The sequence below is a fragment of the Schistocerca nitens genome, chromosome 2 (genome assembly GCF_023898315.1).
Source record: "Schistocerca nitens isolate TAMUIC-IGC-003100 chromosome 2, iqSchNite1.1, whole genome shotgun sequence".
Classification (NCBI taxonomy): domain Eukaryota; kingdom Metazoa; phylum Arthropoda; class Insecta; order Orthoptera; family Acrididae; genus Schistocerca; species Schistocerca nitens.
In genome coordinates, this window is record NC_064615.1 from 688,633,037 (window position 1) to 688,652,463 (window position 19,427).

The 19,427-nt window shown below is 44.7% G+C and overlaps 1 protein-coding gene across 3 annotated transcripts in view; it reads left to right on the top strand.

The window, feature by feature from the left end:
- Positions 1-19,427, top strand: part of LOC126236842 (uncharacterized) — a 138,020-nt gene that overhangs the window by 59,136 nt on the left and 59,457 nt on the right. For all 3 annotated transcript variants that reach the window (XM_049946446.1, XM_049946447.1, XM_049946448.1), the window contains exons 4-6: positions 8,533-8,826; positions 14,389-14,768; positions 18,344-18,599. In XM_049946446.1, coding sequence (XP_049802403.1) covers positions 8,533-8,826; positions 14,389-14,768; positions 18,344-18,599 — 930 coding nt within the window. The remainder of the gene's footprint in view (positions 1-8,532; positions 8,827-14,388; positions 14,769-18,343; positions 18,600-19,427) is intronic.

Below are 19,427 nucleotides of genomic sequence, written 5' to 3' on the forward strand. Positions count from 1 at the left end.
GAGTGCTTTTATATACCATACATCACTCAAGGTGATTTTGCGCCACTTTTCATTTACTGCTGCTTCAATATCTTTGCTGGTCTTGCCAACAGCCTTAAAGGTGTAGAAACTGGTTCTAATCCCCTGAAAAAACTGTCAGTATTGGTGATATGACGTGTTGCCCATTGTCCACAAATCAGCTCTCTCTCTCTCTCTCTCTCTCTCTCTCTCTCTCTCTCTCTCTCTCTTACTCTCAGACGACATTACAATAGACGTTTCAGCGAAGAGTACAAAGTTAGTATTTCAAGTTCCAGCAGCTTCTGACATATCCCTTTCCTGAGGTTTTTGTGGTCGACTATTCGCAATCCACTTTCGGCATTTTTTGATCACATGATTTGGATTTTTACAATAATGACAAATGATTTTCTTTTTCCATTACGGGTGGTTAGAGAGTTCTTTCAGTGAGTTACTTACAAGCATCTCTTGAGATGTAGAATTTCCTGCTTTATTCGAGAAAGCTTTTTTGTGTGGACAACACTGAGTTGTCAGGCTATCAACAGATCTGTCCCTTTTTGACATAAGCATCCATTTGAATGAATTTACTCATCTGGTAGCGTGTCTAAAATTTTACAAATTAAAAATAAATGCGATACTTCGAGGATTTTTTCTACATTTTTGGCCATTTCTTGCTACAGATGACTCCACAAGTTTTCCAACATTATAAGTGATTGCTACATCACCATTAGAATGTTTCACAGAACATTAATTAACGAAGGTCATCAACTTTATCTTCAAAAACACCGTCAAATGATTTATGCAATTCTGCCCATACTTCTCGACATGTATTAAAACGCATTATTTTCTGCAATGTTTTCTTTGTCATATTCGTAGTCAATACAACTAAAGCATTGCTGTCAGCCTTAAGGTAATTATTTAACGCTTTCTTAGGTGTCTCTTTTACTTGAGCAGTAGTATCTTCCGCGGGTTTCGCAGGTTTCACTAATCTACGTTAAATTACGTCAAGCTCTCCAAGAATACCATGTAGATAGACATTTGCTTTGTATTTCCTTGTATTCCAGTTTGATTGCCCTTTCAGTAAACCAACGCTTATCGCCCTTGCCGAATCCACAGTTGAAATTCACAAATTGACTCCTAAAGCGACGTACGAAAGTCGCAATACGCTAATTTCAAAATTTACACTTCATTTATGTACGAAACTTCAGTTCATTTTAAGTTACGCAGTAGCACACCTAGGCCTATAATCTCTTTGATTATTTAGGAATAACACAAGCATTTTCATTGAAAAACACTGGTTTGTTAAATGTCTACACATAAACGCTTAACGGCTATGATTAAAACTTCCTTTGCGTCTAAGAGCGTAAAACAATCTGTGCCTGTAAGACAGGAATATTTAAATGCCATTCAAGTTATTAAGTAAAGCTGTTCACAACACTAAATTTTAACAGTATTTACTTTGTATAGAAGAATAATTGTCAATTGCGTGTTACTTTCACGTTCACTGCCATCGGCGCACCAGCGCGTCCGGCCGATACTAGTGCATATGCCGTCGACGCGCCTGCGCGGCGAGACACTCAGCTGTTTCTCAGCGCCACAGTTTAGTCGGGCACAGCCATTCGGTGTGGTTCATTGCGCAGGCACTCTAAGAACGTATTGTTTTCAATTTTTGCGGGTGCGGTTCGTGTGTTTTCCCTACAGTTTTTCTCTGTTGTGGGACTGAAAATGGAAGACAATCGTGACACGGCGGGCCCTTCAGAACCTAAGAAACGTAAAACACAGGACACAAGAAACGTACAAAAACTAACGGATGCGGAATTATTACGAATATTAGAAGAAAGCGATTCGGAAACGGAACTGGCCAGTGAGGAGGACGGCGTGGAATCCAGTGAAGAGTCTGACGGAGCCGAGTTTGTTTTAGATGAGACTGTAGAAATGGCTGTGAATCCTAGCGACAGGGAAATGGCAGAAGGAGTGGTAACAAGAGATAACGCAGCTGATACAACTGTTGCGTGGGAAAGAGAGCCAGTTGGAATGATAAATTGCCCATTTATAAAAAAAGAGGGACTGCTTATTCAACCGACGGAAAACACTCCCTTAGATTATTTTCGTCTTTTGCTGACGGACGAATTTCTATTGACAGTTGTAGAAGAAACAAATCGAAACGCGATTGAATTATTCCTTTCTGCGGGAACCAAAGGACAATCACGAATAAACTGTTGGAAAGATGTGACTGTTGGCGAATTGTTAGTGTTCTTGGGAGTTTTCCTGCACATGGGAAATGTAAAGATGAGGAATTTGCAGGACTATTGGAAAAAGGACGCTTTATTCAACGTGAAAGGAATTGCCGATAGTATTTCACGAAATCGTTTTCTGCTAATACTACGTGCATTACACTTTTCTGAAAATCCAAAACAGGGCAAACCAACACCATCCGACAGGTTGTATAAAATACGTCCCGTTATCAATTTTTTCAATGAAAGGATGTGCCAAGTTTACTACCCTGGACGGGAACTGTCTCTGGACGAATCAATGATCCTTTGGCGTGGACGATTACTTTTCCGCCAATACATCAAAAACAAAAAGCACAAATATGGCATAAAGCTATATATTTTGACAACTCCCACTGGAATGGTCCTAAAATTCGCGGTATACACTGGCATGCTGGACGATTTAGGAGGAAGAGGCCATGCGCAAAAAATTGTTCTTCATTTACTAGATGAAAAGTTGAATGCTGGTCACCATGTGTACATGGACAATTACTATAACAGCTTCGCATTGGCAAAGCTGCTCCTGGATAAGAAGACCCACTGCACGGGAACTCTGAGGGCGAATAGGAAGGATACACCCAAGGAAATACAGGAAGCAAAACTACGAAAAGGTGAAGCCGTTGCCAGATTTGCGGAAGGAGTTATGATAGGTAAGTGGCGTGATAAGAGGGAGGTTTGCTACATTTCTAATGCATTTACAAATGAAATGGTTGAGGTTGAAACCAAAAGAAAGGAGAAGAAATCTACGCCCTTGGCCATTGTAAACTACAATAAATTTATGGCGGGAGTTGATCGGCACGATCAGATGTTATCATATTACCTCTCGGAACGCAAAACCATACGCTGGTACAAGAAACTTTTTATCCACGTTGTGGAAATGATACTGACAAACGCACATGCCCTACACAATAAATATTGTGGCACAAAAATGCCCCTCCAAGAATTTAGACTCAGTATTATAAGAGCACTATTGCCACGAAAGCAGGTAGAACGGCCAGTCAGAAATCCCCAACATGTTGTGGTAAAACGAGAATCAAATGGAAAATCAAAAACACCGCGAAAAAAGTGCAGATCATGCGCCAGCCGTGGACAACGAACAGACACGATTTACGAGTGCCTAGATTGCCCAAATAAAGCAGGATATTGTTTGAATTGTTGTGTTATTCACCACCTCTAAAGGCAGATAGCACTTTCGTTGCTCATTTATTTTTCGACAGTTATGTGTCGGTACTATTCTTAAACTTTGTATTTATTTTATTTGTTTGAGAGTAATGGATAAAGCTCTAGATTGTATTTTTCTTAGATTTGACATACATTTTATTTCAGAAGTTTCTTCGAGATCTTGTGTTTGTATTTGAATGTTTCTACTATATTTTTTGTCCAATAAATATGTCGTTTGTCAGTAGGATGTTTCGTTTCATTTATGAATATAAAATGAAATTGTAGTAACCTAAACTGTCACACTAACCAGGAACAATACACTAGACGCATTGGCGCGTCCACGGCCACCCGCTACAGAATATGGCCTGATATGCCACTGACGCCTTAGTGCGCCCCAAAACAACTTTGATTCACGAGAGTAAATTTGATTGTGTACTTATAAAATAAATACATGTTATATTACTTTTAGCAATATATTTTCAGATTCTATTAAGAAAAATATTGGTTACGTGGCAAAGCAAGGCCAATTACAGTGGCAGTGAACGTGTTAAGTAAAGCTGTTCACAACACTAAATTTTAACAGTATTTACTTTGTATAGAAGAATAATTGTCAATTGCGTGTTACTTTTTTGACATTTGTAAAATAACACATCGTTCCAATGATGCTTTATGTTCACAGGTAAATAATTATATGTCAGATAGTTAGATATGATTTTTGTCAGAGATACTGCACTGTGCATTACATAGGCCTGCCATCTCAGTGTTGTCTATCGTTTTTTGTTTGTTGTGTTTTGTTTATCCCCTTTCTTTTTTATTTATATCAGTATAGGTTTCCAGATAATGTTTATGTGTGACGTACGAATGACATCCTTAATGGCCTGGCGGACTTCAACATAAGGATAAACACAACGCGATAGATAAAAAGCAATACACAACATTAAGGTCGCGCATCTATATATTGTATATCTCTGACAAAGAACTTCTCTAACTACCTAAGACATAATTTTCTTGTAAACATAAAGCATCATTGGGACGATTTGTCATTTTACGTCAAAAAATAACCAAAGTTCCACGATTATGCTTCTGTAGGAAGTAAATACGTGACCTGTGTTAACAGTGCATAAAAGAACTTCCAGCCCAAATAACTCCACTCAATATTAAGTATAATGTAAGATAAAATCTTATAATACTGTTAAATAGACGTAGAATAATGATAAATGTAATGTCAATAGGAAGACTTGGATAATGGCTCATATGCCGCAAAAAGCTTCTCGTGAACTTAAGTAATTAACAACAAATAAACAATTCGCAGCTAATTTTGTCAAAAGTAGAAAGAAGATTTCACATTATGACCTTACACAAGCTTCAGGCCCAGCAGAGAAGAACAATCTGTTTATTATTATGTTCTCTTAACATTATTTTAAACTTTCTGTCTGACGCACATACTTCATCTCTTCTTCGACTACATTCCATTACCCTTGTTTGTTTCGTTTCGTTGAAATTCACCGTACAACCTCTTTTGAGACACTCTCCATTCCGTTCAGTTGCTCTTGAAAGTTCTTTGCTGTGTGTGAGAGAATTGCAAACTTGTTTATAAACTTGAAAGTTTTTATTTCATTTCTCTGAATTTTAATTCTTTCGAAATTTCCCCTTGGTTTCCTTTACAGATTGAATAACATCGCGAATAGGCTACAACTCTGACTCACTGCCTCCTCGACCACCGTTCTCCTTTCATCTCCTTCGACTCTCTCTGTCAATACCACGTACGATAAAAATATCCATACACCATTTAGTAGACATTAACATGGGGTTGTCCACGCCTTTGTCCTTATGGCAGCTTCAAGTCTGTTGGATGCACATGCAGTGAGGTGTCTGAATGTTTGTGGAAGAATGGGAGCCCATTACTTCTCTTAGAGCCCAAACCAGAGGAGGTAGATATGTTGGACGCTGGGGCCTGGAGAGAATTTGGCGTTCTAAACCATCCAGAAAGTGTTCCACTGGGTCGAGTTGGGTTCTGTACAGGTCAGTCCATTTCAGGATTGTTATTGTCCACATACCATTGCCTCACAGATGGTTCATTATGACAGGGTGCCCTGTTATGCTGATACAATCTGTCATTGCCTATGAACCGTTCCTCTATTTTATCGAGTCTGCAGTGTTGTCACATACGGCGTCACTCTTTGCCCCACCTCATGCATCATTTAGCACTGACAACAGAATTGTATGGCTTGTGAGAGGCTGCTAGACCATTGTATCTCAGTCTAAATCGCTACGGACAGTCATTGTGGTGTCTCCACTGCTGGTAGCTCTTTGATAGTCACGAGTAGTTCCTTCCGCTGATTTCATGGCATTTTTTGCAGGCATCCTCCAGTGCTCGATAGTCCCAGTCTGCTAGCACACGATATCTACGTGGTCCTGGTTTACTGTGGTTGTTCCTTTGCGATTCCACTTCAGTCACATCACCAACAGTCGACTTCGGCAGATTTAGAGGGGTTGAAATGTCTGTGATGGATTTTTTATTCAGGTGACTTTCAGAGACTAGACAATCTTCGAAGTCATTGAGCTGTCCTGACGAACCCATTCTGTTGTTACTGCTTCTCCAATGACAACACAGTACTCATCGGTTCCTTTCATACTTGCATGTCCGCCTGCTGTGTAACTAGTGGTCACTTCCGTGTAAGATAGGTGTGGCCAGATACTTTTGATCAGATACTACGAGGGGCGTTCAATAAGTAATGCCACACATTATTCTTCCGAAAGCAGGTTGGTTTTATTCAGGATTCCAATACGTCACATTATTCCCCACTCTTTTGGTTACAAAACCCTATTTTTCAACACAATCTCCGCTCAATGCGACGGCCTTACGCCAGTTTACTGGGAGAGCCTGTATGCTGCATGGTTCTGCTCTACTGGTCGACGTCGGAGCCAATGTCTTGCTGCACGAAGAACCCCCCCCCCCCCATCATCAAAGAACTGCTTCCCGCGGAGCGCATCCTTCATTGAGCCAAATGGATGCAAGTCGGAAGGTGCGAGATCCGGGCTTTAGGGTGGGAGGACGAACAGTCGAATGGAGTTCTGTGAGCTTCTCTCGGGTGCGGAGACTTGTGTGAGGCATTGCGTTGTCATGGATAAGAAAGGTTCGTTTACATTTTTGTGGCGACGAATACGCTAAAGTCGTTTCTTTAATTTCCTGATGGTAGCACAATAACCTTCAGAGTAGATCGTTGCGCCATAAGAGATGACACCATACAGAATAGCCTCTTCAGAGTCCCAGAAGACCATCGTCATGACTTTACCGGCTGTGGGTACAGCTTTGACCTTATTCTTCGGAGGAGAGGTGGTGTGGCGCCGCTCCATGGGGGAACGGACAGGCTTGCACGAGCTTGTTGCGATAATACGAGGGTCACTCCAAAAGAAATGCACACAACGTTTTTTAATCGATCTTTTATTCTACATGTGTCAAAGTTTTACAGTGTGTACATACATAATTTAGGAACAATATTTTCATTTCTCCACATAATTTCCATCCCTGGCAACTGCCTTACGCCATCTTGGAGCCAGCGCCTGTATACGCGAACGGTAAAATTCTGGACCAACCTGTTGGAGCCACTGTTTGGCAGAGTGCACAAGGGAGTCATCATCTTCAAACCTTGTTCCACGATGAGAGTCTTTCAGTTTCCCAAAGAGATGATAGTCACATGGATCCAGGTCAGGACTGTATGGCGGGTGTTTCAGTGTTGTCCATCCGACTTTTGTGATCGAGGCCTGCCGCTGCGAGGACAATCCTCAATATTGTCGTTCCCGATTTCATCACGTAACCTGCTTCCCCACCAACTAATTGTACTGCGGTTGACAGCAGCAACTCCATACACCTTTTTCAACCTCTTGTGGATGTTTCCCACTGTCTAGCTTTCACAGCACAGGAATTCTATAACAGCACGTTGCTTCTACATCTACATCCATACTTCGCAAGCCACCTGACGGTGTGTGGCGGAGGGTACCCTGAGTACCTCTATCGGTTCTCCCTTCTATTCCAGTCTCGTATTGTTCGTGGAAAGAAGGATTGTCGGTATGCCTCTGTGTGGGCTCTAATCTCTCTGATTTTATCCTCATGGTCTCTTCGCGAGATATATGTAGGAGGGAGCAATATACTGCTTGACTCCTCGATGAAGGTATGTTCTCGAAACTTCAACAAAAGCCCGTACCGAGCTACTGAGTGTCTCTCCTGCAGAGTCTTCCTCTGGATTTTATCTATCATCTCCGTAACGCTTTCGCGATTACTAAATGATACTGTAACGAAGCGCGCTACTCTCCGTTGGATCTTGTCTATCTCTTCTATCAACCCTATTTGGTACGGATCCCACACTGCTGAGCAGTATTCAAGCAGTGGGTGAACAAGCGTACTGTAACCTACTTCCTTTGTTCTCGGATTGCATTTCCTTAGGATTCTTCCAATGAATCTCAGTCTGGCATCTGCTTTACCGACGATCAACTTTATATGATAATTCCATTTTAAATCACTCCTAATGCGTACTCCCAGATAATTTATGGAATTAACTGCTTCCAGTTGCTGACCTGCTGTATTGCTTCTGACAAACGTCAAGTGTAGCAGCCAACTTTAAGACATGCTGTGACGGCGCCACTCAAGGGAACAGGTTGAATTAAATTTGAAAAGAAGCGGGAAGGATGTATCTACACATTGTAAAACTTTAACACATGCAGAATGAAAACTGTATTCTTACAAAAATAGTGTGCATTTCTTTTGGAGTGACCCTCGTAGCAGACGCCTCGCCCAACGACTTAACGTGCTTTTGTTCACTGCCATGTCTCTCTAGACACTCTGCAAGCGCCTGTAAATATCTGCTGGGCTCCGACTTTCCGTCAAAGAAACTCAATGACAGCTCTCTGGTTGCGACGCACGTCAGTTACTGACACCGTTTCGAAGGCTACTTCTAGCGCCGCTGGGGTGTGAAGCGGGAATATTCTACCACGTCCCACAAGAAATTCCGCATTTTTTCGACTGAAATTCGCCGAGAAAGAAAATTTTTTCCTTTACATATTGAGCGGCTTCCGTGTATTTGTGTCTAGTTTTGTGTGTTCCTGGCAGGAGCGGCTGGTGGAGCTGTGTGAGCCGGGCGGCGGGCTGCGCTACCCGCGGCTGCGCTACGCGCTGACCACGGCGTGGGGCCGGTACGCGTGGCGCGAGGAGGACGCGTTCCACCTGGAGGCGCACGTGGTGGCGGCGCCGTCGCTGCCCGCGCCCGCCGTCGACCACCCGTGGGCGCAGCAGGCGGCCAGTGACGTGGCCGGCAGGTTCCTGCCGCACCACCTCTCGCCCTGGCAGGTCGCCCTGCTGCCCGGCGGCCGCGTCGTCGTCATCCGCCTGCACCACCTGCTGCAGGTAACACGCCTGCGCACCTCCAGCACTCGCAGCTTCCTGTTAAACTGCCGACTGTGCTGTCGTCTATAGGAATGTAAGCCGACTTACAAGGCGACAGTCAGCCCTTTAATCACAGATTTTGACGAGTCTTAGGTATGTACGAGGGTTGGAACTATAATAGTGGCAACTACACTACACGCCATTAAAATTGCTACACCAAGAAGAAATGCAGATGATAAACGGGTATTAATTAAATAAATATATTATACTGGAACTGACATGTGATTACATTTTCACGCAATTTGGGTGCATAGATCCTGAGAAATCGGTACCCAGAACAACCCACATCTGGCCATAATAACGGCCTTGATACGCCTGGGTATTGAGTCAAACAGAGCTTGGATGGCGTGTACAGGTACAGATGCCCATGCAGCTTCAACACGATACCACAGTTCATCAAGAGTAGTGACTGGCGTATTGTGACGAGCCAGTTGCTCGGCCACCATTGACCAGACGTTTTCAATTGCTGGGAGATCTGGAGAATGTGCTGGCCAGGGCAGCAGTCGAACATCTTCTGTACCCAGAAAGGTCCGTACAGGACCTGCAATATGCGGTCGTGCATTATCCTCCTGAAGTGTAGGGTTTCGCAGGGATCGAATGAAGGGTACAGCCACGGGTCGTAACACATCTGATATGTAACGTTCACTGTTCAAAGTGCCGTCAGCGCGAACAAGAGGTGACCGAGACGTGTAACCAATGGCACCCCATACCATCACGCCGGATGATGGGCCAGTATGGCGATGACGAATACACGCTTTCAATGTGCGTTCACCGCGATGTCACCAAACACGGATGCGACCATCATGATGCTGTAAGCAGAACCTGGAATCATCCGAAAAAATGACGTTTTGCCATTCGTGTATTCAGGTTCGTTGTTGAGTACACCATCGCAGGCTCTCCTGTCTGCGATGCAGCATCAAGAGTAACCGCAGCCGTGGTCTCCGAGCTGATAGTCCATGCTGCTGCAAACGTCGTCGAAGTGTTTCTATAGATGGTTGTTGTCTTGCAAACGTCCCCATCTGTTGACTCAGGGATCGAGACGTGGCTGCACGATCCGTTACAGCCATGCAGATAAAATGCCTGTCATCTCGACTGCTAGTGATACGAGGCCGTTGGGATCCAGCATGGCGTTCCGTATTACCCTCCTGAACCCACCGATTCCATATTCTGCGAACAGTCATTGGATCTCGAACAACGCGAGCAACAATGTCGCGATACGATAAACCGCAATCGCGATAGGCTACAATCCGACCTTTATCAAAGTCAGAAACGTGATGGTACGCATTTCTGCTCCTTACACGAGGCATCACAACAACGTTTCACCAGGCAACGCCGGTCAACTGCTGTTTGTGTATGAGAAATCGGTTGGAAACTTTCCTCATGTCAGTACGTTGTAGGTGTCGCCACCGGCGCCAACCTTGTGTGAATGCTCTGAAAAGCTAATCATTTGCATATCACAGTGTCTTCTTCCTGTCGGTTAAATTTCGCGTCTGTAGCACGTCATCTTCGTGGTGTAGCAATTTTAATGGCCAGTAGTGTATTTATTTACAGCTAGTACAAAATAGATACGTGTTTCAAAGTTTTACTGCCCTTAAAAGTAGTCACCAGCATTGTGTATAACCCGTTGCCAGCGATGTGGAAGTAGTAGCATACTCTTAGTAGTGCCAGTTGTGTTGACAGTTCGAGCGGTGCGGTCTATTACCCGACGAATTTGTAGTAGTTCTGAAGCGAATGCCTTGAAGTGTTTCCTTCAGTCTAGAAATCGAGTTGAACTCACGAAGCCTCAAGTCATGGGAGTGCAGTAGGTGGAATACCACTTGGCAGTGTTATCAGTCAAACAAATCAGTAACGGCTTGCACAGTACGTGCTTGAGCATTGTTCTACAAAATCATGGTCACGTCCTGCAGAAATAATCATCACTTCTGTTTCTATGCTGTTCATTTTTGGAACACAACCTACGACCTTGATGACTGCACGACACAAAGCTTTACGCCTCGCCTGGGCCCGTCAACACCGACACTGGACTGTTGATGCCTGGTCGGACGAGTCTCGTTTCAAATTGTATCGAGCGGATTGACGTGTACGGATATGGAGACAACCTTAATGATTCCATGCACCCTGCATGTCAGCAGGTGACTGTTCAAGCTGGTAGAGGTTCTGTAATGGTGTGGAGCGTGTGCAGTTGGAGTGATATGGGACACCTGATACGTTTAGATACGACTCTGACAGTCAACACGTACGTGAGCACCCTGTCTGATCACCTGCATCCATTCATGTCGATTGTGCATTCCGACGGACTAGGGCAATTCTATCAGGACAATGCGACATTCCACACGCCCAAAATTGCTGCAGAGTGGCTCCAGGAACACTTTTCTGAGTTTAAACACTTCCGCTGGCCACCACACTCCCCAGGAATGAACATTATTGAGCATACCTGGGAAGCCTTGCAACGTGCAGAAGAGATCTCCACCCTCTCGTATACTTACTGCAGGATTCGAGGTATCGATTCCCTCCTGCTCGACTTCAGACATTAGTCGATCCCATGCCACGTCCTTTCGCTACACTTCTGCGTGCTCGCGGGGGCCCTACACGATATTCGGCAGGTGTACCAGTTTCTTTCGCTCTTCAGTGTACTATTCTCGTTGCGGCCGAGCGGTTCTACGCGCTTCAGTCTGGAACCGCGCGACCGCTACGGTCGCAGGTTTGAATCCTGCCTCGGGCATGGATGTGTGTGATGTCCTTAGGTTAGTTAGGTTTAAGTAGTTCTAAGTTCTAGGGAACTGATGACCTCAGATGTTAAGTCCCATAGTGCTCAGAGCCATTTGAACCATTTTGTACAATTCCAATACAGCGTAACTGAGACTAGGTTTGACAGAGAGGAAAAGGAAGTTTTATTTGATCTTTTAAAACTTATGAACGCTGTCCTTGTAGAACAAGTGAAGAATTCCACCATTTTTTCTGAAATGGGCAATTACGATTTTCTGGTTCCTCGATGTTAAATTGTCAATTATGCCAATTTTACAACACTAAAATCAACTTCAAATTTTAAACATTTTGATTGGCTGTGAACCAGCAAACGGACGCTATTTAATTATAGGATTTATATACAACAACATCGGTTGCACACAATTTTTGACAATTGACCATGCTTTCGATTAGAGTAGGACAATCTTCATCAGAATAAAAAATTACGTGGAATAAATGTAATTTTGTATGCTGATGAAGATTTCCCTAGTGTAATCGAAACCATGGTCAACTGACAAAACTTGCGTGCAACCGATGTGGCTGTATATACATCCTGTAACTAAAATCAACTTTCTGTTGTTTTGTTAAATGTTACTTTATCTACATAAAAAAATTCAATACTGTCCTTCGTTAACTGTATCTCGTAATTATTTGTATTTTATTTGTCCTTATCAGTAATTTCTATGTAAGTCGCGCGTTATTTTATCTGTGGTTGCGACGTTCAGTTGTCACCTGACGTTGGTCTAAGTAGCCGACAGCCAGTTCATGATCAAACTGCAGAGCACCAGAAAAGCTTCTCTGTTTTAATACTACTGTCACAATCTGCCCAGAACCGACGGAGAATTAAGTTCAAATGTACAAGCTTAGCTTCTAAACCGTAAAAATATCTAATATGTATATATTTTTAAATGTATTAAGGGCGATTATAATACAAAGATTTTTACGTAAAACAGTGTAGTCTTTACAAAAGTGGAACACTTCACAGGACATGAGTAATAGGTCAATAGAGTTATCGAAGGGAGAATGTTTTGGAAGGCACGTGTATGGAAGAGCTGAGGAACAGTACTCCGACCAAGGTGATTGAAAGGGGATGGAGAAGAGCTTGAAGGTGGTGGGAGAGGAAGCAGAGTATTCTGTTAAAGCTGCAGGGATCGGTAGATCTCTGGTGCGATTTCGAGATCCTGTAAGGGAAAGTGGTGTAATGTGAGAGACTGCAGTGGTGGCTTACAAGTGTGACGGTTAATAATCAGGAATGATACGATATGGCGTTTGGTGGCAAGTTTGTGGGAAGTGTAACAAACGGAAAGGTGTTCTTTGTGGGAGAGGAGAGACAGAATGTTAATCCTACAGGATCCCAGTGGGGGATAATAGATGGATACGGAAGGGAAGGTTGAGTCCATAGCTTTCGAGGATTTGGAAGGGCGGTGAAGTTTTAGTGAAATGGAAATTCAAGCGGTATTGGCATGATAAAGGACTTATCGAATTAAGACTTGGTAGGCCGAGAGAGGGAGAGGGAGAGAGCGAGAGAGACTTTTGCTAATGATATATGTATGTTTGTAGGAGGGGATATTAAGCCGCCAAATATTTGTTCAAATTCCTGGAGAAACTTGAGCTGTCCTTTGTTTTGCACAGTGCTCTTCGCTACTAGTGTCGGTCAAATGACCATTATCAAGCCTAAAACGAAAAAATCAAATCAATTGAGAGTACACTGTTTACAGGTAAATAGAACTCTAAACACTGTATTACTTATTGGCACGATCGGCTGGAAAGTTATACCATAATATGAGTAATTTGCACTTTTGAGCCCACCATAGTAGTACAAAACGTTATAAAATAATAGCTGTATACAATAGTTTTCATAAAGAAGCAAAATTCACAACGACAGCTACTCACACACTAACCGATGTAATCAGGAAATACACTGAGGGATTCAGTCAAATACAAAACCTTGTCAAAGATGAGAACTACAGAACATGGTAGCAATAGCAGTATCAGCTGAAGAGGAGGTACATTATAGTCTTTGGTTGCATGTAAACTTTATAGATTTATGAGATAGATCGTGAAACTACAAATGTACACACATTATACTGTACATCCAGAAATGTCGTACAGACGACTTGTATAACCTGAAATACCTCATAACTGCCGAAAAGAGAGCGTCTGAAATTCATAAAAAGCCGTTTTATGACACCAGATAAAGCCACATTCGCGAATTTTGTATATTACAAAAGATAGTAATACTGTACATGTAATGTCACTACGTTTTGTAATATACAACCAATGCGGCTGGTTATCAGTCTCCTCCTTCCCAGTCTCTCTGTCCATCTCCTTTTCCCCCTCTCTATGTCCTTCTCCTCTACCACATCAGACCCCTCCAGCACATCTCTGTATCCATCTCCTACTCTCCCCATCTCTGTCTCCTCTTCCCTCTCCCTGTCCATCTCCTCCCCCCCCCTCTCTCTCTGTCCACCTCCTACTCCCCCTTTTTTCCATCATCTCATCATCCCCCTCTGACTATCCACCTGCGCTTCTCATTACTCTCTGCTCAGTGTGCTCATTCTGAGCAACACGCCAATCGTGCAGGAGCCTAGATGCCAGGCATTATTAATAATTTTCAACCCCACACTACGGGAGCTGGGTGGTACTTACACCAACAGTATTTCTTTCTAGACAATAAGTAGCATGTGTACCAAACTTGGCTGAAATCGATCCTGTGGTATAGAAGGAGATGGGGAACATACACACAATCATTTACACATATTGAGATTACCTGTGCAGGCAGAGGGCCCGCGGCTGCTGGACATGGTGTCGGCCGTGTGCGCGGCGGCGCTGCTGCAGGAGGACGACGAGATACCACCGCCGATGCCCGCCCCCTCGCCGCCTCCCGCGCCGCCTACGCCGGTGCTGCGCACACTGCCTGCGCTGTGGGCGGCGCTGCAAGAAACGAGTAAGGACGCTCTGCGGGCGGCGGTGGCCCGCTGGGAGCCAAAGGGCGGCGCCGCCCCCAGGGACCTGCCGGCGTTGCTGGCCGTAGTGGCGGGCGCGTGGGCGGCAGCCGGGTGCGAGGAGCTGACCACCAAGACGCGCCGTCCCCACATCACCACGGCGGACGCCCTGCGCGCCATCTCGCCGCCCGCCGTCTTTTGGGCGTCTCTCAGGTCGGTCGCATATTCCGCTTCACTCCACTACCCTACTCTATCAGCCTATCGTATCACCTGTGTGTTTGTTCGTCACGTCCGCTGTACGAACGTCAACCGCAGAGCCGCACCGAGGTGATTCTGCGCCCCTGACAGAACTGCCAAATCTGCTTCTGTCCCGCCTCCCCCTACCGGTAAAACTACCTAACGCTGTCTAGTCACACAGAACGTCTTTGCTTCTTGAGCGCCAACCTGTTCAAAAAAGACTGGGGCAATGATGAGCGTAGCCGTGAAGCCACACCATACGAGGTGTATGGTAGCCGTTTAACAATCAGAGCAGTGTCTGAGTTAACAGGAGTTGACAAGGAAAGTGTCGAACAAGTTTACCGATTTTTTCAATGTTTGCATCAGTTTTTGCTGACAATGGTCTGCCAGTGCGAGTGTCATCACTGGTGTCTTCGCGGCCATCTTTAAATCGTTTAAACCACTCAAACACTTGTGTTCGCGATAAACAATCATCGCCGTACACTTGTTGTAACATTACAAACGTTTCACTTGCAGATTTTCCTAGTTTGAAACAAATGGCTCTGAGCACTATGGGACTTAACATCTTAGGTCATCAGTCCCCTAGAACTTAGAACTACTTAAACCTAACTAACCTAAGGACATCACACACATCCATGCCCGAGGCAGGATTCGAACCTGCGACCGTAGCAGCCCCGCGGTTCCGGACTGCAGCGCTAGAACCGCACGGCCACCGCGGCCGGCAGTTTGAAACAAAATTTCATGTTAACACGCTGTTCTTTCTGTACACTCAACATTTTCCGACGCACAGACAAAACGTCAACTACTTAAAACAGACGCCACGGGCAGACTGAGTGCAGGAGGCAGATGAAACTCGAACAGTAGGCGGAGCGAGAGTCACGTGACAGGCCACGCGACTTTCAGCCTTATTGCATTCGTTTTATTGTTTCACCAGTACAAGTCCGGTTTTTTTCTAGCCACACCTCGTATGGTAGCACGTTCACCATACGGAGGAACTTCATGCACAGTGACTGGAGGTGAAGATGCCCAAACTGTTCCGTGAGTTCACCTGACGTCAGAGAAAAATTAGCTTCGTCTGTCCATAGGATGGTCCAGGGCCAGCCGTCGTCAACTTCAATCCTGTCGTGCGTCCTGTGATGCAAGCTGCTGTAGGATATGGATCTTGTGCGGATACCGTTTGAGAATGATTCGAAGCATCTTCTATACAGTGGACCACGGAATGTTCAACTGTCGTGAAACAGCACGCGCACTGCCTGACGATCGGGAATTGCGCGCAGCGTTGTGCGTCATAGCAACAGCGATTTCATCAGCCACCTGTGGCGCAACCTGTCGTCGGCCTGTTCCCGGAGTGACACCCAATTCTCCAGTTGACTCGAACTACTTCATGCTCTGCACAGCAGGTGGAGAAAGAGGACCCTTCCATTATCCTTTCAGCCGGCGATGTTCTCGAAGTGCAGCTGCTCAGCATTACCGTTGTAATACGAGGGGCGTTTGAAAAGTAAATGCAAAAATAAAAACTACTTACATGTTTGGGGTTAACTTTTTTATTTTTCGACATAGTCTCCTTTTAGACTTATGCACTTCGTCCAACGCTGTTCTAATTTGTTGTTCCTTTCCGAATAATAAGAATTGTCCAAGTCTGCAAAATAGCTATTAGTTGTTGCAATCACCTCCTCGTTTGAATAAAATCTTTGTCACACCAGCCATTTCTTCACATTGGAGAACAAATAGTAGTCTGAGGGAGCCAAGTCTGGAGAATAGTGGGGATGTGAAACGAGTTGGAACCCTATTTCCATTAATTTTGAGACCACAACTGCTGAGGTGTGTGCTGATGCATTGTCGTCATGGAAAAGGACTTTTTTGTGGTCCAATCGCCGGCTTTTTTCTTGCAGCTCGGTTTTCAAACGGTCAAATTACGATGAATAATATTCACCTGTAATATTTTTACCCTTTTCCAGATAGTCGATGAGGATTATCCCTTGTGAATCCCAAAAGACAGCTGGCCGGAGTGGCTGAGCAGTTCTTGGCGCTACAGTCTGGAAATGCACGACCACTACAGTCGCAGGTTCGAATCCTGCCTCGGGCATGGACGTATGTGATGTCCTTAGGTTAGTTAGGTTTAAGTAGTTCTGAGTTCTAGGGGACTGATGACCTCAGAAGTTAAGTCCCACAGTGCTCAGATCCATTTGAATCATTTGAACCCAAAGACAGTCGCCATAACCTTTCCGACCGAAGGAACGGTCTTCGCTTTTTTTGGTGCAGTTTCTCCCTTGATAATCCATTGTTTAGATTGTTGTTTGGTCTCAGGAGTATAGTAATGTATCCATGTTTCATCCACAGTGACGAAACGACGCCTCCTGAGCAGCTGCAAACCCATCTTGCAACATTTCATACGATTCCGTTTTTGGTCAAGCGTGAGCAGTCGCGAAACCCATCTTGCGAATAGCTTTCCTCATGTCCAAATACTTATGCAAAATATTATGTACCCGTTCATTCGAGCTGCCCACAGTACTAGCAATCTCACGCACCTTAACTCTTCTCTCATCCATCACCATATCATGGATTTTATCGGTGACTTCTGAAGTTGTAACCTCCACAGGGCGTCCAGAACGTTCGGCATCACTTGTGCCCATATGGACACTGGGAAAATGTTGAAACCATTTATAAACTGATCTAATCGAAGGTGCAGAGTCACCGTAATGTTTATCAAGCTTCTCTTTAGTCTCCTGAGGCATTTTGTCTTTCATAAAGTAATGTTTAATCACCACACGAAATTCTTTTTCGTCCATTTTTTGTCAATCACTCGTTTCCTTGATTCACACGAATGCCAAACATAAATAAATAGACCAATATGGCTGGAACTTGGTGTATGTTCTTTTCAAAGATGCTACTAACTAAACATGACCTCGATACGCGCCGGTGGTGCCATCTCTCGGACTTTGCACGAACTTTTCATACGCCCCTCGTAGAGCTTCACCAATAATGCCCTGCTCCTTTTGTCCAAGCTCACGTTGACACGTCAACAAGTGCCTTGCGACTGGTCAGGTGTGTGAGACTACGAACCACCATGACTGAACACGGCACCTGGTGACTATAGTTGGACCTGGACGGATGCATGGAAATCATGCAAGTCATACTCTGGAAATTAATGCTACCAACTTTGGTAGTCGTAATGTAATTAGTTTCCATGTTATAACGTGTTAAATAGGGAAAGTTTAACTATAATCACCGGGTAGTTACTCGGTCCCCGCCGTACGACCTGCAGCGTCACATGCTATGACATATGCGCCGCGATCTATCTTTCTCACGGGCCTCGAAATTCACAGACTCATGATGCGTATGATTTCGCTCCTTTATGGTAACTATCGACTGTGGCAGGCAGGGAATGCTGTCAAAGTTAAAAAAAAGTATCCAAATCGTGAACAACAGCGGACCCCGTGTAGCAAATTAAACGCTAGTAAAGAGCGTGTATTCCAGTATCAGTGCACCTCTGTGTAATCGAGGAGGGACGTTAAGTGGCGTGAACGGGGGCGTGGCTGTTGCGTGTGCAGGGTGTGGTGGTGGGTGGCGGTGGTGGCGACGGTGCGGCTGCCGCTGTGGTGGACGGTGCAGGTGGCGCAGCTTGTGGTGCGGGGGCGGCGGTCGGCGTTGGCGGCGCAGTGGCGGCTGGCGGCAGCCGCGGGGGCGGAGCTGCGCTGGCTGTGCCTGCAGCTGCTGGACGGCCCGCTGGCGATGCTGCGGCAGGCGCTGCACCCGGGGAACGCCAGCGCCAGGTCCATGCGCGCCGGCTCCTTCACCGGCCGCAAGGTCTGTCTCTGCACAGACGCTCTGCTGTCGTACTGTACCACTGTCTATTGGAGATGTCACTCGCTCTTCTCATAACTAACTAATTAGCAAACCAGTGTGCTATTGTGCAAAAAGTTTTATGACTGTTTTGTGACTGCAATGATTTTCAAGTTGTTGGAGATTGCTAATATGACAGTATAGGGTATCAACTTCTTAACTAAGCTGGTGATGTAGACTGCCTCCGTATATTTATTGCTAATATGACAGTATAGGGTTGTAATCTACCCCCGTCCTTCCTAGTTGCAGCTGTGGTCCACATTAGTCTTTTATGAAAATTGGAGATGAGCGAAGGTTACAATCTTATCTTTCCTCGTAGAGTTGGCTCCAGTTCTTATCGTCTAGGGGTCTGATTCTTGAAGCTGAAATTCTCACATTTTAGGTCCTCATAGTTGAATTGATCTAATTAAATTTCAAGATTGTTGTTGCAGAATTTTTGTTGGTACGTCAATATATTCTGTCACATTTTAGTATATCATACAGTCTTTTGATTTTTCACATTAACAAAGCTGACGACATCTGACAATATTGCATATAATTAGTGGAATAGAGCAGTGCATAAGGAATCTTCCGCACGATGCTGCTGAGGACGTCAGGCTGACTACCAGCCATATCCTGGCGAAAGCTAAGCCACCAAAATCTAATATTAGCCAGGAGGAACGACGTTGCTTACGGTTATTACGTGAGAATGAAGACTTGGTTCTCTTGCCAGCCGACAAAGGGAATGCCACCGTGGTTCTGAACTCTGCAGACTACCACCTGACGATGCTACATTTATTAGAAGACCCCACG